General features: G+C 47.3%; 1 protein-coding gene across 1 annotated transcript in view; it reads right to left on the bottom strand.

Moving 5' to 3' along the window:
- Window positions 1–21,986, bottom strand: part of MUC2 (mucin 2, oligomeric mucus/gel-forming) — a 64,609-nt gene that overhangs the window by 9,938 nt on the left and 32,685 nt on the right. Inside the window, exons 38-54 of the mRNA XM_074542183.1 lie at window positions 21,638–21,793; window positions 20,354–20,509; window positions 19,064–19,233; window positions 17,112–17,333; window positions 15,996–16,136; window positions 14,518–14,862; window positions 12,724–13,320; window positions 11,862–12,068; window positions 10,775–10,915; window positions 9,534–9,674; window positions 9,100–9,172; window positions 8,210–8,395; window positions 7,021–7,256; window positions 5,862–6,041; window positions 2,396–4,815; window positions 1,050–1,224; window positions 252–499 (exon numbers count right to left, since the gene is read on the bottom strand). Of these exons, the coding sequence (XP_074398284.1) occupies window positions 252–499; window positions 1,050–1,224; window positions 2,396–4,815; window positions 5,862–6,041; window positions 7,021–7,256; window positions 8,210–8,395; window positions 9,100–9,172; window positions 9,534–9,674; window positions 10,775–10,915; window positions 11,862–12,068; window positions 12,724–13,320; window positions 14,518–14,862; window positions 15,996–16,136; window positions 17,112–17,333; window positions 19,064–19,233; window positions 20,354–20,509; window positions 21,638–21,793 (5,794 nt within the window). The remainder of the gene's footprint in view (window positions 1–251; window positions 500–1,049; window positions 1,225–2,395; window positions 4,816–5,861; window positions 6,042–7,020; window positions 7,257–8,209; window positions 8,396–9,099; window positions 9,173–9,533; window positions 9,675–10,774; window positions 10,916–11,861; window positions 12,069–12,723; window positions 13,321–14,517; window positions 14,863–15,995; window positions 16,137–17,111; window positions 17,334–19,063; window positions 19,234–20,353; window positions 20,510–21,637; window positions 21,794–21,986) is intronic.

Raw genomic sequence — 21,986 nt, 5'->3', positions numbered from 1 at the left:
TATTTAGGAGAGATCTGCAAAGATTTGAAATTAAAAAGACAGGAAGTTGTAGAATTTTTTCTCCCCAGATTCAGAATAAAAAAATGCTTTGAAGTCCTCTGAAGCAGTCTAATTTTATAATCTAAACTGTTACTGTTACTGTTACTAACTGTTACTGAATCTAAAACACACATTATTTTTTTCCCAAACCTTATGAATATAATGATCCTGTTGATGCAGTATTAATATTTGAATCGAGAAATCAATAGTACCTCTACTTGTAGAGTATTTGGTTGTGCTGTTGTTAGCCTCACTTCCTGAGTCTCATGTCTCACAATGAGCGTTCGAGGACAGGACACTACATCCCGTGCATCACAATGGTAGTTATCAATGTAGACACCAAAGTTGTCAACTTTCTTATTGATCTCTTCCACAAGGACATATGTACAATTCCCTTGATAGCTGTAGTACAGTCCATCAAAAGTCATGTAGTGTGGATCTCCCCAGCCAGTGCAGTAGCCTAAAAAAAACATAGTTAAGTCAGGCTCTTTTGGCAATGTACAAAATCGTATCAGACTACAAGCAAAATCTGTAGATGTGGGAAACATCTCAGTGAACTTTGGGCATTTTAATTTTAATGAAGTGTATATGTCAATGCATGAGCTCATTAGCTAGAAGTCATCAATAAAAACCAGGCACTTTCAATGCACAGTTCATCTGACATTAATGACAGACAACTGAGAATGGGATTAACTGTACCATACATATATCTTTACCAATAGTCTGAACAAGTAACAAATATATGTATGCTTCTAGCCTATAAATATCTGGATCTGGACATTTAAATCCTTCTTTGGAAGACCAATTTACTAACACAACAGTTAGGTAGAGATAATGGCAACTTAAGCCAATCACTCAATTAGCTAAAAAGAATCAACAGAACATTCTAACCAACACTAGAAGACTGAGTCACAACTTGGCACGATACTTGTTCCCTGATAAATATTGTTGCTCTTGACAATAGTATTGTTTCCTCAGGAGATTAAATATTCAACAAAATATATACTTACAATCACACTCCCAATGCCAACAGCATCCATCCTCATCCATGACTGGCACAGGAGACAGTCCATTGGAACACGTGGGTTTCGGGGGTGGATTGCAGATTATTGGAATCACCTGGACAATGTTGTCTTCTATACATATAACCTTAGTGCAGTTACAGAGCATCCACGAGTCACCTTGCTGTGTTTGAAGAGAGGGGGAGCGGGAGAGAGAGATAAACCTTTAGGAAGCAGTGAGACTGACAATAGTTATGCCTGAATATCTTCTGCAGGTTTCTAAAAAAACATATGTTTATTGACAAGTTTTCCCCCATCAAAAATCTGAAAATAGGATTGAAGTGCATCAGTCAGCACTATCTAGGTCTGCAATATGAGCTAGAACAACTGAGAGCTGCTAAATGGAAAGCATTATGCACAAAAATCAAGCCAGTAAACCAAAATGAGAATCACTTTTTCTAGTTTCAGCTGTCTAAAAGTGAGATGTCTCACCTAATCTCCTAAGGAGTCTTCACCCTACACCCTCTCTAAAGAACAGTGAAAGACACTGATCAATATGAATGGCCAATATATGATCAATTCCCTTCCATGAATGCCTAGAGCAGATTAACAGCTAAAACTCCAATGAACACACACTGTTCAGGGAAAAATGTCCAAGGTAATTATGTCCATGCATTGTGATTGAGTTTTCTTCTATCTTCTACCAGTTTTGCAGACATGTATAATTTCCTGCAGATCTAGTGAGCAAGTTGGTAGGCATCTAAACTATGATGAGGCTTTAGATATGTACAAGACACAAACTTGTCTGTGTCAAAGGTGGAGGGTTCAAAAAAAAAACCCAAAACAAAACAAAAAAAACCCTCAGTCAAATTTCACAATCACTGAATGCAGTGATCTGTTTCACAGTCCTCCCCTGAAGCCAGTCTGTGAACAAGTATGACTCATTCCAAATTCAGCCCTGTGGATTTTTTTTGGGCTGCAATGTAAACACAAAAACAACTTTTACCCACTCTGGACTTATTCAAAAGCAGAAATAGAGAAGATAGCTTAGGAGCACTAAGCTCTTGGTTTCTTCTTCATCAGAACCATCCTACAACAAAGACAAACACTGAACTGTGATCTAACTCCTTGCAGAAAGCTTTTTAAAAATTATCCTTGAAGAGCTAATTGTAATATGTAAGCTATTAATCCAAATATTGTTGGAAGTCCTGCCGATGCCCAAGAAAATGAAAGAAATAGAACAGACTGACACTTCCTTTCCTATCCAGATTAATGCTTACTCTTTACATTACTAATATTGAAGTTATGTGTCTAGTCTCCATCCAAAACATAATGAAAGTATGAGATCTACTCACCTCATAAGTTTCATTAGGGAAAATAGTACAAGTTTTTTTGGGAGTGGTTGGTGTTAGACCTGTAGTTGACCCATTAACTGGAGGAGTTGCACTGTGTGTAGAACTTCCTGTAGTGGTGACTGCAGTTGATGTTGCAGTAGGCCCAGATGTAGTAGTTGAGACAGGTGGCAGGGTTTTGAAGGTTGTGGAGATGGTGGTTGTAGCATTGATTGTGATAGAACTACTAGAGGTGGTTCCTGAAGTGGTGGTAAAGCTCTCTGTTGGAGTAGTACCAGCGGTAGTGGTTGACACGGGGCTGGTTGATGTAGGTGATGTTGGAGTCGTAACAGTTGCAGAGGTTGTGGTTGGAGTACTTATTTCTGTTCCTGCTGTGGTGGTAGGGGGAGTGGACACTGGGGGTGTGGGGCCTGAAGTGGTGGTCTTGGTGGTTGATCCTGTTCCAGTGAATGGGGTTGTCGATATTGGCGGCTGTGTTGCTGTAGGGCTGCTTGGTCCCGAGGTTGTGGTGGTGCCAGGGCTGGAAGTGGTGGTAGGTAATCCTGTTGGAGGGCTTGAGGTCCTGGTGGTAGTGGTCTCATGGGTAGGAGTTTCTGTTACTGGTGTGGTGCTGGTGGAACTTGAGGGTGTGGGACCTGAAGTGGTGGTCTTGGTGGTTGATCCTGTTCCAGTGAATGGGGTTGTCGATATTGGCGGCTGTGTTGCTGTAGGGCTGCTTGGTCCCGAGGTTGTGGTGGTGCCAGGGCTGGAAGTGGTGGTAGGTAATCCTGTTGGAGGGCTTGAGGTCCTGGTGGTAGTGGTCTCATGGGTAGGAGTTTCTGTTACTGGTGTGGTGCTGGTGGAACTTGAGGGTGTGGGACCTGAAGTGGTGGTCTTGGTGGTTGATCCTGTTCCAGTGAATGGGGTTGTCGATATTGGTGGCTGTGTTGCTGTAGGGCTGCTTGGTCCCGAGGTTGTGGTGGTGCCAGGGCTGGAAGTGGTGGTAGGTAATCCTGTTGGAGGGCTTGAGGTCCTGGTGGTAGTGGTCTCATGGGTAGGAGTTTCTGTTACTGGTGTGGTGCTGGTGGAACTTGAGGGTGTGGGACCTGAAGTGGTGGTCTTGGTGGTTGATCCTGTTCCAGTGAATGGGGTTGTCGATATTGGCGGCTGTGTTGCTGTAGGGCTGCTTGGTCCCAAGGTTGTGGTGGTGCCAGGGCTGGAAGTGGTGGTAGGTAATCCTGTTGGAGGGCTTGAGGTCCTGGTGGTAGTGGTCTCATGGGTAGGAGTTTCTGTTACTGGTGTGGTGCTGGTGGAACTTGAGGGTGTGGGACCTGAAGTGGTGGTCTTGGTGGTTGATCCTGTTCCAGTGAATGGGGTTGTCGATATTGGTGGCTGTGTTGCTGTAGGGCTGCTTGGTCCCGAGGTTGTGGTGGTGCCAGGGCTGGAAGTGGTGGTAGGTAATCCTGTTGGAGGGCTTGAGGTCCTGGTGGTAGTGGTCTCATGGGTAGGAGTTTCTGTTACTGGTGTGGTGCTGGTGGAACTTGAGGGTGTGGGACCTGAAGTGGTGGTCTTGGTGGTTGATCCTGTTCCAGTGAATGGGGTTGTCGATATTGGTGGCTGTGTTGCTGTAGGGCTGCTTGGTCCCGAGGTTGTGGTGGTGCCAGGGCTGGAAGTGGTGGTAGGTAATCCTGTTGGAGGGCTTGAGGTCCTGGTGGTAGTGGTCTCATGGGTAGGAGTTTCTGTTACTGGTGTGGTGCTGGTGGAACTTGAGGGTGTGGGACCTGAAGTGGTGGTCTTGGTGGTTGATCCTGTTCCAGTGAATGGGGTTGTCGATATTGGTGGCTGTGTTGCTGTAGGACTGCTTGGTCCCGAGGTTGTGGTGGTGCCAGGGCTGGAAGTGGTGGTAGGTAATCCTGTTGGAGGGCTTGAGGTCCTGGTGGTAGTGGTCTCATGGGTAGGAGTTTCTGTTACTGGTGTGGTGCTGGTGGAACTTGAGGGTGTGGGACCTGAAGTGGTGGTCTTGGTGGTTGATCCTGTTCCAGTGAATGGGGTTGTTGATATTGGCGGCTGTGTTGCTGTAGGGCTGCTTGGTCCCAAGGTTGTGGTGGTGCCAGGGCTGGAAGTGGTGGTAGGTAATCCTGTTGGAGGGCTTGACGTCCTGGTGGTAGTGGTCTCATGGGTAGGAGTTTCTGTTACTGGTGTGGTGCTGGTGGAACTTGAGGGTGTGGGGCCTGAAGTGGTAGTCTTGGTGGTTGATCCTGTTCCAGTGGTTTCAGATGTGGTAGCTGTCACTGGGCTTGTTGACACTGGTGATGTTGACTGTTGACTAGTGGTGCTTGCAATAGACACCGTACTTATTTCTGTCGTTCTTGTTGTTGGCAGTGGGGTAACTGAAGGAGTAACTGGAATGCTTGTTGTTGTCGGCATCTCTGGTTCAGGTGTCTCTTTAAGATAGGAAGAAAACAGAGTATTTTAAGTTGTGAAATTGCATTTTCTTCCTAATGCCATCTCATTTTCCACTAAGCATACATAATTCATCAAGCCTATTCATAGAGTCTTTAGACAGAAATAAAGCAGAAATTTTTTTATTAACGGTTTTGCATCACTGAGGGATTATTAACAAAATATCCTGCCTCTTGCGTAGGAGACATTGATATAAACACTTTATCAACAATCAGTGTCAGAGGGAACATCTTCCGCAGTGTTAAAACTTTATATTGCATGGAAGAGTCCAGCAGTCCAAGATCCCAGGGGACTCCACTGATCAATGAACTCTGGTTAATACTGTATTGCTGTCATACTATATTCTATGGAAAGACCGTTATTCCCTATGTTGCTTCATGAGGCACATTCATATCACTATTGATTATGGTCAGAGTAATTTGACTCTACAGAAACTGAGCCGTTGGTGGAGTAGTCTGTGTTCCATTTCTAATGCCAATGCCTTTAAGACTTCTCACACACAAGCTATTTTGGGATGCTACAAACCCAAAATACAGTTTTTTGCTTTTTCACATGGCCAGTTTTCATTATGGTTGTTAATGGAAACTCCTTTAAAGTAGTTTTTGATTAGGATGTTAAAAAGTGTTCATGACTCTCACAGACCAGTCTCAGAGCCATCTATTTGTGCTTTCATAACATAAGTGACACATGGTAGAGAGAGAAGCACTGTGTACACAATAAGAGTGCAGCAATAATGCTAGAGGAATTAAGATACACTGGTTCTGCCCAGGCAGCCCACAAGGACGGTCCTTCAATGAAAACTGATTTACATATGGGTGAGAACAGGCAAACTTCTTCATGCCCTTTAACAGAGGCAGATGAACTGGGACAGCAGGGGATATAACATTGCTGCTGAAAGGTTAGCTGGGATGTTTTTGAAATATAATCAACTACATTAGTGCAGAGTTTAGAAACTAAAACACATGTTAAGCTGCCAATAAACCCTGTTTTCTAAAATCAGCAACGAACACGAAACCCTGGAAATTACTTATTGCTTCAGTGGGTGGAGCCGACGGGTTAGGGGTTCTGGTGCTAATATTTTCAGGAGTTGTGGTGGTAGTTGGAACAGTGGTTGTGGTGCTTGGAGGGCTGGTGGTGGTGGTGAGAGTCTCCGGTGTCGAGGGAGAGGTTGTTGATTTTGGCGTGCTCAGTGTGGATGGAGGTGTGCCTGTTAGAAACAGCAAGGACAGAGAAAACAGACAAAGACACAAAGGCATCAGTGGGACTCAATGTCAACTCAACAGAAGCTGCACATGAGGCAGCAGCCACAGAGCTAGAGAGATCAGACAACCCTAGCACCAGTTCTTCCTTTCTGGCCCCCAAAAGCACGATATTTGAAATCCATGCACACACAGGGTAAGGTCCCTTCCCTCTTAGCAAAGACATGGTGCTGGAAAGTGCTTCTTAGAGAGACCAACCAATAGGTAAGAGATGAGGAGGAGCAATGCTTTTGATCTTGCTGGGGCTTTCTATCTCCATGCCATTATCTAGAACACCACACTAAATCCTCAGGTAAGAGCTGAGATGAGAAACTGTGATCAGGGAAGGAAGCATGCCCAGCAGTATGTTCCTGCCTGATTGGCATGTAGTTTTCTCAATGTCACCCTGATAAGTGGCTTCCCAGAATACTAGTGGATCTGATCAGCCAAAGACCACAGTTCTCAGAAAGTCACAGTCTGCAGAATTAAACTCTTTCCAAAAGCATATCCATCCTTCCTACATCTATAACAGTTGTCAAGCATTAGCACTGACAGAGCAAAGGAACAGGAGAGTGGGAAGAAGTCCTACAGAGTTATGTCAAATCAGTGCCTAAAATGTCAGTACTGAAAAACCAAAGCCATGCCACAATTGCACATATGTCCAGTGAGTATGTTCTGGCCAGCTGAGGGATGAGGTCCAGCAGCAAAAAAATGCAAGATTTCCCGTCAGTTCAAGACCTGTGTAAGCTGAGCATCAGTATGAAACCCCTCCTCTGAGGCTTTTTGAGTGAGGGAAGACCAGATCTTTTGCCCAGAACCACAAAACCTTGTTCCTTCTTCAATAGTCAGATGAAAAACAAGTTTTAAGCAACAGCTCTTCCAGGGATGCTCTGCAGTTACACCCATCTGAGATCCACATGAGATGCACAACTTGAGGTGCTCATGTACCTTCAGGGCAACCACAGGAAGGGATCAAGCAACAGCACAGGCCAGAGAAGTACCTGGAGTTGGTGTGGTGGTGGTGTATGTTGGTGTTGGTGAGGATGTGCTTGAAGTAGTTGAGGTGGGTGTTGTTGATCCAGTGGCAGTGGTGGTTGTGCTCAGAGCGCTGGTGGCGGAGGTGGGAGTCTCTGGTGGCAGAGTCGTCGTTGATTTTGGTGTGCTCGTTGTGGAGGAAGGTGGGACTGTTAGAAAAAGCAGGGACAGAGAAAACAAAGGCACAAAGGCATTAACGGGACTCAATGTGAACTCAAGAGTAGCTGCACATGAGGCAGCTGGCAGAGAGCTAGAGAGGTCAGCTTAGCACAGCAATGGTTCCTCATACCAGCCCTGGCTTTCTGGCTGTAGAAAGCAGAATATTTGAAATCAATGCACAGAAAGTATCATGACTCTCCTCTCCTAGCAGAGACTGGGCATAGTGCTGGAAGGTGATTCTCACAAAATCAGAGAGACCTACCAATAGAAAGGAGATGAGGAGAGGTAACACTGTGGGTCTGGCTAGGACTTTCTATCTCTGCCTCATTACCTGAACATCTCACTAACTCACAAGGCATGTGATTTTCTCAATGTCACCCTGATAAGTGGTTTCTCAGAGTACTAGTGGATCTGATCAGCCAAAGATGCAGTTCAAAGTAACAGTCTGCAGAATAAAACTGTCCTGAAAGGATGGCAGAGGAATCCTTTTTCCTACATCTATAACCACTGAAACGTTTTTGCACTAACAGGGCAAAGGAATAGAAGAGAGGGAAGAATGTCTACACAATTATCTACAAACAGTGCCTAAAATGCCAGTGCCAAAAAAAAAAACCAAAGCCATGCAGTGACTAAATTCTGGCCAGCTGAAGGACAAGGTCCAGAAGCAAAAAAGGCAAGATTTCCCATCAGTTCAGCATCCATGTAAGCTAGGCAGGAGCAGGAAATTTTCAATAGTAGGCTCTGTGTCAGGGAAGCCAAGACATTTTCTCCAGAATGACAAAACCTTTTTCCTTCTTAAACAGTCAGATGAAAGGCAAGTTTTAAGCAATGGCAGTTCCCATGTTGCCCTGAAGTTACACTAATCCCGGTGTAACTTTGAGGTGCTCATGTAACTTCAGGGCAACAGGACAGGAGCAACCAACAGCACAGTCCAGAGAAGTACCTGGAGTTGGTGTGGTGGTGGTATATGTTGGTGTTGGTGAGGATGTGCTTGAAGTAGTTGAAGTGGGCTTTGTTGATCCAGTAGTAGTGGTGGTTGTTGTCGGGGTGCTGATGGTGGTGGTGAGAGTCTCTGGTGATGCAGGAGAGGTTGTCGATTGTGGTGTGCTCGGTGTGGGTGGAGATGGGGCTGTTAGAAAGAACAGGGACAGAGAAAACAGACAAAGGTACAGAGGCATGAGTGAGACTCAATAGGAACTGAACAGAAGCTGTGCATGAGGCAGCAGCCACAGAGCTAGAGAGGTCAGCCCACCCTTGGCACAGTAATGATCCCCAGAACCAGCCCTTCCTTTCTGGCCATAGAAAGGAAGAATCATTGACATCCATGCACAGAGAGGGTCATAGCCCTCCTTTCCTAGTGAAGAGATTAGAGATGGTGCTGGAAGGTCCTTCTCACAAAATCAGACAGATCAATCAATAGGTAAGAGATGAGGAGGAGTAATACTTTGTATCCGACTGGGGCTTTCTATCCCTGCCTCATTATCTGAACACCTTGCTAAATCCTGGTGTAAGAGCTGAAAGGGGAAGCTGTAATCAGGGATGGAAGCATGCACATGATTGGCATGTGATTTCTTCTGTGTTCCAATGTCAGTCTGATGCAGGGTTTCCCTGAGCACTAGTGGATCTCATCAGAGATATCATCACCCAAAAAATTACAGTTCATAACAAGAGGCAGTCTGCAAAGTTCCCAAAAAGACTGGCAGGAGAACGATTCCTTCATATATGTTTAACAGCTGAAAACAACTAACACACACTGGGCATAGGGGGAAGAGGAAAGGAGGAAAGTCTACAAAACTGAGCCCAAACACAGCCTGAAATGCACTTCCACAAGACCAAGTCCCACTCCAATTGCACTCCACAGGTCCAGTGACTACATTCTGGCCAGCTGAAAGACATGGTCCAACAGCTGCAAAAGCAATGTTACCCATTGGTTCAGCATCTGTCTAAGCTGGGCACCAACATGAAATACCATCTTGAAGCACTGTTGAGTCAGGAAAGACAAGACTTTCCCCCAAGAACCCCTAAATCCTTGTTCCTTATGAAATAGCCAGCCCAAGCGCAAGATTTGGCCACAGGACTTTTCCCAGGACTCTCAGAAGTTACACCCATCCCTGATCCCATCTAGAGCCACATATGGAGGTGCTTCATGGACTTTCACTACTCCCACAGCAAGGCCAGACATGACAACAGAACCAGAGAATTTTTTGTTGATTCTGTTCCCGGGGGAAGAGGGGTTTTGGTGAGAATTATTGGTTTTGTGAACATACTTTGAGGAGTTGAGATGGTTGTTGTTGATCCAGGACCAGTGGTTGTGGTTGGAGGGCTGGTGGTGGTGGTGGTGGGAGTCTCCGTTGGCGAGGTAGTGGTTGTCGATTTTGGCGTGCTCAGTGTGGATGTGCTTTCTGTGCCTGTTAGGAACAGCAGGGGCAGAGAAAACAGACAATGGCACAAAGGCATGAGTGGGACCCAATGTGAACTCAACAGAAGCTGTGCATGAGGCAGCTGCCAGAGGCCTAGAGAGGTCAGCCCACCACTTAGCACAGCAAAGGTGCCTAGTACCAGCCCTTCTTTTCTTAGCCCAGAAAGAATACTCATTGACATCCATGTAAAGAGATAGTCATGGCCCTCCTTTCCCAGTGAAGAGACTGGGGATGGTGCTGGAAGGTGCTTCTCACAAAATTAGAGAGACCTAACAGTAGTTAAGAGATGAGGAGGAGTAATGCTCTGGATCTGCCTGGGGCTTTCTATCTCTGCCTCATTACCTAAATACCTCCCTAACTCATAGAGTAAAAACTCAGGGGAATCTGTGCTCCAGAAATAGATCATGGAGCAGAACACATTTTAGTCATGTGATTTTCCCAACGTCACCCTGATAAAGGACATCACAGAGTACTTGTGGATCTGATTAGCCAAAGTCCACAGTTCACCACAAGAGGTAGCATGTAGCCAAAAGCATGGCAGAGGAATCCTTCCTTCCTACTTCTATAACCAAAGATTACCACAGACATGGCCAAGAAGGAGAAGTGAGGGAAAAAGTTTATATAGCTGAGCCTAAAACAGTGCCTAAATGCCAGTGCCAAGAACAAAATTTACTGTCCAACTGCACATCATGGGTTCCATTACTATATTCTGCCCAGCTGAAGGACATGGTCCAGCAGCTGCAAAAGCAACATTTTCCATCTCAGCATGTGTCTTAGCTGGGCAGGAAAACGAAATACCTCCTCAGGGCACTGTTGCATCAAGAAAGACAAGAACTTCTTCCTGGGAGCCTGCATCCTCATCAGTTTTGAAAGAGCCCAAATTAACTTTGGGCACATCTCATTGCCTGTTATGCCCAAAAGTTACACACATCCTTGATCCCACACAGAGCCACAAATGGATGTACTCACAGACCCTCATTACTGACACAGCCAGGCCAGAAATGACAACAGAACCAGAGAATTTTTTGTTGGTTCTGTGGTTAGATGCAGAGGGGTTTTTATGGGAATTACTAGCATTGGGAACATACTTTGAGGAGTTGAGATGGTTGTTGTTGATCCAGGAACAGTGGTTGTGGTCCTTGGAGGGCTGGTGGTGGTGGTGGTGGGAGTCTCCGGTGGCAAGGTAGTGGTTGTTGATTTTGGTGTGCTCAGTGTGGATGGAGGTGTGCCTGTTAGGAACAGCAAGGACAGAGAAAACAAAGGCACAAAGGCATCAGTGGGACTCAATGTCAACTCAACAGAAGCAGCACATGAGGCAGCAGCCACAGAGCTAGAGAGGTCAGCCCACCCTTAGTACAGCAAAGATCCCTAGCATGAGACTTTCCTTTCTGGCCCCCTCTCTTGAAATTTGTGCATACACAGGGTCATACCCCTCCTCTCCTAATATAGAGAATGGGGATGGTGCTGGAATGTGCTTTGCACAAAAATCAGAAAGACCTACTAACAGGTAAGGAGATGAAAAGGAGCAAGCTTTTGATTGTGCTGGGGCTTTCTATCTCTGCCTCATTATCTAGAACACCACAGTAAATCCTCGGGAAAGAGCTGAGATGGGAAGCTGTGGTCAGGGAAGGAACCATGCACAGGAATATGTTCCTGGCTAATTGGCATGTGGTTTTCTGCTGACAGGAGTTCCCAGAGTACTAGTGAATTTGGTCAGGCAAAGACCACATTCACAGAAATTCACACTTTGCAGAGTGAAACTGTTTCCAAAAGCATGGCAGAAGAATGCTTCCTTCCTCCATCTATAATAGCTGAGAAGCATTAGTATTGACATGGGAAAGGAGCAGGAGAGAAGGAATACAGATCACAGATCGGTGCCCAAAGAGAGCTTGAAATGCAAGTGTTACAAAATCAAGCCCCACTCCATCACACGCCATGTGTCCAGGGATGCCACTCTGGCCAGCTGAAAGACAAAGTCCAACAGCAGCAAAAGCTACTAAGTTCTTGTTCCATCTGAAACAGACTGAAGGGCTAGCTTTGGGCAAAGGCTGTTTCAGGGGCTGCCCAGAAGTCAATTCATTCATAATACCACACAGAGGCAAAAAAGTAGGTGTTCACAGACCCTCAGTTGTCTCAAAGGTAAAGAACATATGACACTACAAAACTTAAAAGCACCTGGAGTTGATAAGGAGGTGGTGTATGTTGGTGGTGGTGAAGATGTGCTTGAAGTAGTTGAGGTGGGTGTTGGTGATCCAACAAGAGAGGTTGTTGTTGCCGGGGTGCTGGTGCTGGGGGTGGTGGTGGTGCTGCTGGAAGTCTCTGGGGACATGGTGGGCAATTCTTCTGTAGGGGATGCTGTGCTTGGTGTAGATGGAGGTGTGCCTGTTAGAAACAGCAGGGACAGAGAAAACAGACAAAGACACAAAGGTATCAGTAGGACTCGATATGAACTCAACAGAAGCTGCACATCAGGCAGCAATCACAGACACAGACAAGGCAGGGCACCCTTAGAACAACAAAGGTCTCCAGAGCCACCCCTCCCTTTCTGGCCATAAAAAGTAGAATCCTTGACATCCATGCACACACAGGATGGGACACAGTCCTCCTTGCCTAGTGAAGATACTGGGGATAGTGCTGGAAGGCACATCTCACAAAATCAGAGAGATCTACTGATAGGGAAGAGAGGAGGAAGTGTAATGCTTTTCATCTGCTGGGGACTTTCTATCTCTCCCTCATTACCTGAACACCTCACTAACTCATGGAGTAAGAGCTGAGATGGGAATCTGTGGTCACAGAAGGATGTTTGCACAGTAACAAGAGGATCAAGATCTCTACAGGAAAGGAGAACATAGAGCCCTGTATTCTTACTCCTTCTGAAACAACTAGCCCAAGGACCACCTTTGGGAAAGGCCATTTCAGGGGATACACAACAATTAGTTCAATCTCAGATCCCAGAGAGAGGCACAAATGGAGGGGCTCACAGACCTCCAGTTCCCCACAGCAAGGAAACACATGAGAACACAGATCAGAGAAGTACCTGGAGTTGGTGAGGTGGTTGTGGTGTAGGTTGGTGTGGGTGTGGATGTGCTTGAAGTAGTTGAAACGGGTGTTGTTGAGACAGGAGCAGTTCTTGTTGTCTCTGAGGTGCTGCCACTAGTGGTGGTGCTGCTGGGGGGCACACTGGTGGTGGTGGTGGTGGTAGGGCTGTAAGTCTCCACTGATGTTGGAGTGGTGGTTGATATTGGAGGGGACACACTGCTCGTTGTGGTGGTAGCTGTGGAAGTTGTGGTGCTCGTGGTGCTTGGAGTTGGAAGACACTCTGGTTTGTTGGGGGTGCAGCAGACACTGATCTCATAGTTGAGGCAGACTGGCATCGGTATTATACCTCCTATCTGCTGATCTTTATTGTTACAAATGAGCCCTACGTTAACATCACATTCCACTTTCTGCCCTAAATCTGCAATGGAAATGCTAGGGAATTTCTGTGCTCGGCATGAAATATTCTCAACTTTTGCACACTCCCAGGAGGGGTATTTCTTCCAAATGTTCTCAAAAGTTTCGTAGTCACCACCATTCCTGTCAGAACCATCTGGGTAACTCACATCGATCCAGTCTGTCCAGATGCACTCACACGCTGAGGAGACAACAAGACAGACAGTCAGAAACAGACAGGAGAGAGACAACAATGCAGGGCACCAGCTCACACACAGGTGGCGCCCTGGGCATCCCCTGCACTCAGCGGTGCCCCTCAGGCTGCTACTGCACTCAGCCAACACTGGCCATAAGAAAGCTCAGTGATCTGGCCAGGCCTCTCCTTCCTGGCCCTAAAAACCACTCCTGGCCCAAATCAGGACACAGGCACTCATGAGTTATGTGTGTGTGCCCCAGCTGTGGGGCACACTGCTTTGTATGGACTCTCGTCTGCAAAAAACCACACACCTAAGGCCCATACAGGAGGCAGAGTGTGGGACTAAGCAGAGACTCCTGTCACTCTCTCAGCTTCTTGGGCCGTGCACACCACCTCAATATCTCATGGAGAAACCAACCACTGGGAAAGCATCTGACGAACGACAGGGAAAGAGGGAAACCAGGCACAAGACACGCGCTGCTGACAAAGCCTCAGCTGCTTCCCAGTGCTTTCCAGCACCTCTCAGCAGCACACAGATTGCTGGAGACAAGCACCAACAGGAAAGCTGGTAGAATCCAGCTGCCCAGAGCCTGGGTCTGTCAAAAGTGGCAATCTGAGCTCTGAAACCAATCCCCAAACTCTGCCAGCTAAAGCCGTGGAAGAACCCTACAGCCCAAACAGCTGGAAAGTCGCAGCAATGGCCGCAGAAACACAACAGCAGAGAAAGGGAAGTAGGTCTGCACAGCTGTGCCCAAACAGAGCCTGAAATGCCACTGCCACAAACTTTAGCTGCAGTCCAACTGCACACCTTGGGTCCAGTGACTACATTCTGGGCAGCTGAAGGACAAGGTCCAATGGCAGCAAAAGCAACATTCCCATCACTTCAGTATCTGTCTAATCTGGGCACAACTATGAAATACCTCCTTGGAGTACTGTTGAGGCAGGGAAGACAAGACCTTCTCCCAGGGTCCCCTAAATCCTTGTTCCTTTCAAACAGCCAGAACAAGGGCCAGGTTTAGCCACAGGCTGCCCAGAAATTACACCCATCCCTGATCCCTTCCAGAGCCACATATGGAGCTACTCATGGATCTTCCCTACTCCCATAGCAAGGCCAGAAACAACAACAGAGCCAGAGAATTATTTGTGGTACTGTAGTTGGAGGCACAGGGCTTTTGGCGGGAATTTTTTGGTTTTGGAACATACGTTCAGGAGTTTGGCTGGTTGGTGTAACAGTTGTTGTTGTTGTTGTCGTCGGTGCGCTGCTGCTGGTGGTGCTGCTGCTGGTGCTGGTGCTGGTCGTGGTGCTGCTGAGAGTCTCTGTTGACGTGGAAGTGGTTGTCCATTCCCATATGGGTGTAGGTGTGCTTGAAGTAGTTGAGAAGGTTGTTGATGAGCCAGTAACAGTTGTTGTTGTTGTCTTGTGGGTGCTGATGCTGGTGGTGCTGCTGGGGGGCATCGTGGTGCTGGAAGTGATGTTGGGAGTTTCAGATGCTGTTGGAGTGGGAGTACTTGGCGTTTCTGGTGGGCTCGGTGTCTTTGTAGGTGGGGCTGTTAGAAACAGCAGAGACGGAGAAAAGAGACAAAGGCACAAAGGCATCAGTGGGACTCAACAGAAACTCAACAGAAGCTGCACATGAGGCAGCGGGCACAGAGCTAGAGAGGTCAGCCCACCCTTAGCACATCAAAGGTCCCCAGAACCAGCGCTTCCTTTCATGCCATAGAAAGCTGAATCCTTGACAACCATGCACAGAGAGCAGCATGACCGTCCTTTCCTAATGAAGAGATTAGAGATGGTGCTGGAAGGTGCTTCTCACAAAATCAGAAAGACCCACCAATAGGTGAGGAGGAGCAATGCTTTCAAACTTGCTGGAGCTTTCTATCTCTGCCTCATTACTGGAACACCTCACTAATTCATGGAATAGGAGATAAGAGGGGAAGCTGGGAAGGAAAGCATGCCCAGGAGTATATTTGTGCCTGATTGGCACGTGATTCCCCCTGTATTTCAATGTCGGCCTGATGCAGGGCTTCCTAGGGCACTTAGTGGATCTCACCAGGTGAGGTGATAGCCAAAGACCAAAAGCTCACAGCAAGAGGCAGTATGCTGAGTGAAACTGCCCCCTCAAAGGCTGGCAGGAAAATCATTCCTTCTTACATGTTTAACAGCTGAAAACAACTAACACTGAGAAGGCATAGGAGGAGGAGAAATGGCTGAGCCCAAACACAGCCTGAAATGCACTTCCACAAGACCAAGTCCCACTCCAATTGCACTCCACAGGTCCAGTGACTACATTCTGGCCAGCTGAAAGACATGGTCCAACAGCTGCAAAAGCAATGTTACCCATTGGTTCAGCATCTGTCTAAGCTGGGCACCAACATGAAATACCATCTTGAAGCACTGTTGAGTCAGGAAAGACAAGACTTTCCCCCAAGAACCCCTAAATCCTTGTTCCTTATGAAATAGCCAGCCCAAGCGCAAGATTTGGCCACAGGACTTTTCCCAGGACTCTCAGAAGTTACACCCATCCCTGATCCCATCTAGAGCCACATATGGAGGTGCTTCATAGACTTTCACTACTCCCACAGCAAGGCCAGACATGACAACAGAACCAGAGAATTTTTTGTTGATTCTGTTCCCGGGGGAAGAGGGGTTTTGGTGAGAATTATTGGTTTTGTGAACATACTTTGAGGAGTTGAGATGGTTGTTGTTGATCCAGGACCAGTGGTTGTGGTTGGAGGGCTGGTGGTGGTGGTGGTGGGAGTCTCCGTTGGCGAGGTAGTGGTTGTCGATTTTGGCGTGCTCAGTGTGGATGTGCTTTCTGTGCCTGTTAGGAACAGCAGGGGCAGAGAAAACAGACAATGGCACAAAGGCATGAGTGGGACCCAATGTGAACTCAACAGAAGCTGCACATGAGGCAGCTGTGCTGGGGGAGGTTTAGGTTGAATGTCAGGACAAATTTCTCCAGAGAACAAATGTTTAGACACTGCAAAGGACTGCCCAAGGAGGAGGCAGAGCCACAGTGTCTGTTGGCTTTTAAGAAAAAAGTGGATGTGGCATTTAGTGCCATCGTCTAGGTGACATTGTGGTGTTCAGGCAAAGGTTGGACATGATGACCTCAGAGATCTTTTCCAACCTAACTGTCTCTGTGAATATATTCCTGCCTGATCATCATGTGATATCCCTGTGGGGCTATGAAGGCCTGATGAATGACTTCCCTGGGCTCTAGTGAATCTCATCAAAGCCCACAGTCCACAGCAAGGGGTAGTCTGCAGAGAGAAACTGTTCCCAAAACTCTGGCAGGGGAATCCTTCCTTCCAACATCTCTTACAACTGACAACTGTTAGCACTGACAGGACAAAGAAGAAAGTAAAAGGGAAAAAACTTGGCACAGCTGTGCCCAAACAGAGCCTGATATGCCACTGCCACTAGATGAAGCCCTACTCCAACTGAATTCCATGGATCCAGTGATTCCATTCTGGTTAGCAGAAGGATGGCGCAAAAACAGCAAGAGCAACATTTCTCATCAGTTTAACATATCACTAAGCTGTTTCACCAGAGTGAAACAACACCTTAGAGCCCTGTTGAGTCAGGGAAGCCAAGACAAACTTCTAATGACCCCTGAATTCTTGTTCCTTATGAAACACTGAGCCCAAACCCCCAGGTCTGGAACAGTCCATTTCCTGGAATACCTGGGAGTTATACCCATCCCTGATCCCATAAAGGGACAGAAAGAGGTGCTTAGGAACCTTCATTACTCCAACAGCAGGGAAACATGTGAGAGCACAAAACGCAGAAGTACCTGGAATTGATGTGGTGGTGGTGTATGTTGGTGTGGGTGTGGATGTGCCTGGAGTAGTTGAGGTGGGTGTTGGTGATACAGTAACAGTTGTTGTGCTCCGCGTGCTGATGCTGGTGGTGCTGCTGGGGGGCATCGTGGTACTGGCCGTGGTGGTGGTGAGAGTCTCCGGTGTCGAGTGAGAGGTTGTCGATTGTGGTGTGCTTGGTGTAGATGGAGGTGTGCCTGTTAGAAAAGCAGGGACAGAGAAAACAGACAAAGAAACAAAGGCATCAGTGGGACTCAATGTCAACTCAACAGAAGCTGCACATCAACCACAGACAGCAGCCACCGACATAGACAGGTCAGTCCACCCTTAGAACAACAGAGAACCCCAGAACCAGCCCTCTGGTTTTGGCCCCAGAAAGCTGAATCCTTGACGTCCATCCAGGTCCTCCTCCCCAAGCTAGGAGACTGGGAATGCTGCTGGAAGATGCATCTTACAATGTAAGAATGCACTACTAATACGTAAGAAATGGGAAGCAGTAATGCTTTCAAACTTGCTGGAGCTTTCTAGCTCTGCCTCATTACCTGAACAGCTCGCTAAACACTGGAGCAAGACCTGAGATGGGAACGTGTGGTAAGGGAAGGAAGCATGCCCAGGAATATCTTGCTGCCCGTTTGTCATGTGATTTCCCAGTGTCAGCCTGATAAAGGGCTCCCCAGTGTACTAGTGGATCTGATCAGCCAAAGACCACAGCTCACATCAAAGGCTAGTATGCAGACTGAAACTGTTCCCAAAAGCCTGGCAGAAGAATCCTTCCTTCTTACACCTAGAGTAGCTGAACACCATTAACAGTAAAAGGGTAAGGGAAGAGCAGAAAGGTGGGAAACTATACACAGCTGTGCCCAAATAGAGCCTGAAATGCAAGTGTCACAACACCAAGTCCCACTGCAATTGCACTCCATGTGCCCGGTGACTACATTTTGGCCAGCTGAAGGATTAGGACCAACAGGGGTAAAAACAAGGTTTCCATTACTTCAGAATCTGTACAAGATGAGGCATCAGGATGAAATACCTCCTGGGAACACTGTTGAGTCAGGGAAGTCAAAACCGTCTGCCCAGGACTCCTAAATGATTGTTCCTTCTGAAGCAGCCAGAAAAAAAGGCCGGCTTTGGGCACATGACATTTCCTAGGATGTCCAGAAGTTATACCCATCCCCAATCCTATCCAGAGTCACAAATGGAGGTTACTCTCAGACCTTCAGTACTCCCAGTATAAGGTCAGAAATAACAGAATGTCCTGGGGTGACGTTATGATGCTTGTATATCCCCATTCATCTGTTCTGTGCCTTTAAGACTGGCTCTGTAGAGTGGAAGTTTTGTTTGGGTTTCTCTTATCAGGAACACAGAGAAAAGCGGTACATAAGGCTGTTTTTTCACTTCCAGCTTCAGCTTGCTGCTTTTGCTTGCACTCTTTTTCTGCTCTTGCTTCTGCTCTGCTTTCTGCCTCTGCTTATTAGCTAGTTCTACCTAAACAGTCCACATTGCTTCCTGGACTGTTTCTCCTCTCCTGTTTCTGTGACCACCTCGAACCTGCTCTGCACTGGGACCCGGGAACACCGAAGGTTCGGCTGCAGCAGCTGGCCCAGCGCCGGAGGGACTGAGAACAGAGCAACCACCCCCGAAAGAGACTTTCTGATTTTGCCATCTTTCTCAGAGCGGTGTCATTGGGTATTGTTCATTTTGTGTGCTGGGGGGTGCGGGGCCAGTCAAATAAACAGGTTCTTTCCACCTCTCTCCGAGGAATTTTTTCCCGAACCAGTTGGGGGGAGGGGCTGTGTGGGTTTCGCGTTCTGGAGGGGCCCTGCTTTGCAGATTCTTTAATGAATTTACACTAAACCAGGACACAGAACCAGATAATTATTTGTTGGTTGTGCAGTTAGATGCAGAGGAATTTGGTGCGAATGACTACTGCTGGGAACATACTTCCAGGACTTGATGTGGTCATTGAAGATCCAGTAACCGTTGGTGTTCTTGTTGTGGTTGTGGTTGTGGTTGGAGGGCTGGTGGTGGTGGTGAGAGTCTCCGGTGTCGAGGGAGAGGTTGTCGATTGTGGTGTGCTTGGTGTGGGTGGAGGTGTGCCTGTTAGAAACAGCAGGGACAGAGAAAACAAAGACACAAAGGCATCAGTGGGACTCAATGTCAACTCAACAGAAGTTGCACATCAATCACAGACGGCAGCCACAGACATAGACAGGTCAGTCCGCCCTTAGAACAACAGAGAACCCCAGAACCAGCCCTCTGGTTTTGGCCCCAGAAAGCTGAATCCTTGACGTCCATCCAGGCCCTCCACCCCAAGCTAGGAGACTGGGAATGCTGCTGGAAGATGCATCTTACAACGTCAGAATGCACTACCCATAGATAAGAAATGTAATGCTTTCAAACTTGCTGGCGCTTTCTAGCTCTGCCTCATTACCTGAACAGCTCACTAAACACTGGAGCAAGACCTGAGATGGGAACGTGTGGTAAGGGAAGGAAGCATGCCCAGGAATATCTTGCTGCCCGTTTGTCATGTGATTTCCCAGTGTCAGCCTGATAAAGGGCTCCCCAGTGTACTAGTGGATCTGATCAGCCAAAGACCACAGCTCACATCAAAGGCTAGTATGCAGACTGAAACTGTTCCCAAAAGCCTGGCAGAAGAATCCTTCCTTCTTACACCTAGAGTAGCTGAACACCATTAACAGAAAAATGGTAAGGGAGGAGCAGAAAGGTGGGAAACTATACACAGCTGTGCCCAAATAGAGCCTGAAATGCAAGTGTCACAACACCAAGTCCCACTGCAATTGCACTCCATGTGCCCGGTGACTACATTTTGGCCAGCTGAAGGATTAGGACCAACAGGGGTAAAAACAAGGTTTCCATTACTTCAGAATCTGAACAAGATGAGGCATCAGGATGAAACACCTCCTGGGAACACTGTTGAGTCAGGGAAGTCAAAACCGTCTGCCCAGGACCCCTAAATGATTGTTCCTTCTGAAGCAGCCAGAACAAAAGGCCGGCTTTGGGCACATGACATTTCCTAGGATGCCCAGAAGTTATACCCATCCCCAATCCTATCCAGAGTCACAAATGGAGGTTACTCTCAGACCTTCAGTACTCCCAGTATAAGGTCAGAAATAACAGAACAACCAGATAATTATTTGTTGGTTGTGCAGTTAGATGCAGAGGAATTTGGTGCGAATGACTACTGCTGGGAACATACTTCCAGGACTTGATGTGGTCATTGAAGATCCAGTAACCGTTGGTGTTCTTGTTGTGGTTGTGGTTGTGGTTGGAGGGCTGGTGGTGGTGGTGAGAGTCTCCGGTGTCGAGGGAGAGGTTGTCGATTGTGGTGTGCTTGGTGTGGGTGGAGGTGTGCCTGTTAGAAACGGCAGGGACAGAGAAAACAAAGACACAAAGGCATCAGTGGGACACAATGTCAACTCAACAGAAGCTGCACATCAACCACAGACAGCAGCCACCGACATAGACAGGTCAGTCCACCCTTAGAACAACAGAGAACCCCAGAACCAGCCCTCTGGTTTTGGCCCCAGAAAGCTGAATCCTTGACGTCCATCCAGGTCCTCCTCCCCAAGCTAGGAGACTGGGAATGCTGCTGGAAGATGCTTCTTACAACGTCAGAGTGCACTACCCATAGGTAGGAAATGAGGAGCAGTAATGCTTTCAAACTTGCTGGAGCTTTCTAGCTCTGCCTCATTACCTGAACAGCTCGCTAAACACTGGAGCAAGACCTGAGATGGGAACGTGTGGTAAGGGAAGGAAGCATGCCCAGGAATATCTTGCTGCCCGTTTGTCATGTGATTTCCCAGTGTCAGCCTGATAAAGGGCTCCCCAGTGTACTAGTGGATCTGATCAGCCAAAGACCACAGCTCACATCAAAGGCTAGTATGCAGACTGAAACTGTTCCCAAAAGCCTGGCAGAAGAATCCTTCCTTCTTACACCTACAGTAGCTGAACACCATTAACAGAAAAATGGTAAGGGAGGAGCAGAAAGATGGGAAACTATACAAAGCTGTGCCCAAATAGAGCCTGAAATGCAAGTGTCACAACACCAAGTCCCACTGCAATTGCACTCCATGTGCCCGGTGACTACATTTTGGCCAGCTGAAGGATTAGGACCAACAGGGGTAAAAACAAGGTTTCCATCACTTCAGAATCTGTACAAGATGAGGCACCAGGATGAAATATCACCTGGGAACACTGTTGAGTCTGGGAAGTCAAAACCATCTGCCCAGGACCCCTAAAAGATTGTTCCTTCTGAAGCAGCCAGAACAAAAGGCCGGCTTTGGGCACATGACATTTGCTAGGATGCCCAGAAGTTATACCCATCCCCAATCCTATCCAGAGTCACAAATGGAGGTTACTCTCAGACCTTCAGTACTCCCAGTATAAGGTCAGAAATAACAGAACAACCAGATAATTATTTGTTGGTTGTGCAGTTAGATGCAGAGGAATTTGGTGCGAATGACTACTGCTGGGAACATACTTCCAGGACTTGATGTGGTCATTGAAGATCCAGTAACCGTTGGTGTTCTTGTTGTGGTTGTGGTTGTGGTTGGAGGGCTGGTGGTGGTGGTGAGAGTCTCCGGTGTCGAGGGAGAGGTTGTCGATTGTGGTGTGCTTGGTGTGGGTGGAGGTGTGCCTGTTAGAAACGGCAGGGACAGAGAAAACAAAGACACAAAGGCATCAGAGGGACTCAATGTCAACTCAACAGAAGCTGCACATCAACCACAGACGGCAGCCACAGACACAGACAGGTCAGTCCGCCCTTAGAACAACAGAGAACCCCAGAACCAGCCCTCTGGTTTTGGCCCCAGAAAGCTGAATCCTTGACG

The sequence above is a fragment of the Zonotrichia albicollis genome, chromosome 6, assembly GCF_047830755.1.
Source record: "Zonotrichia albicollis isolate bZonAlb1 chromosome 6, bZonAlb1.hap1, whole genome shotgun sequence".
Classification (NCBI taxonomy): Eukaryota; Metazoa; Chordata; class Aves; order Passeriformes; family Passerellidae; genus Zonotrichia; species Zonotrichia albicollis.
Note: the sequence above shows the minus strand (reverse complement) of the source record. Positions and strands in the feature narration are given on the sequence as shown.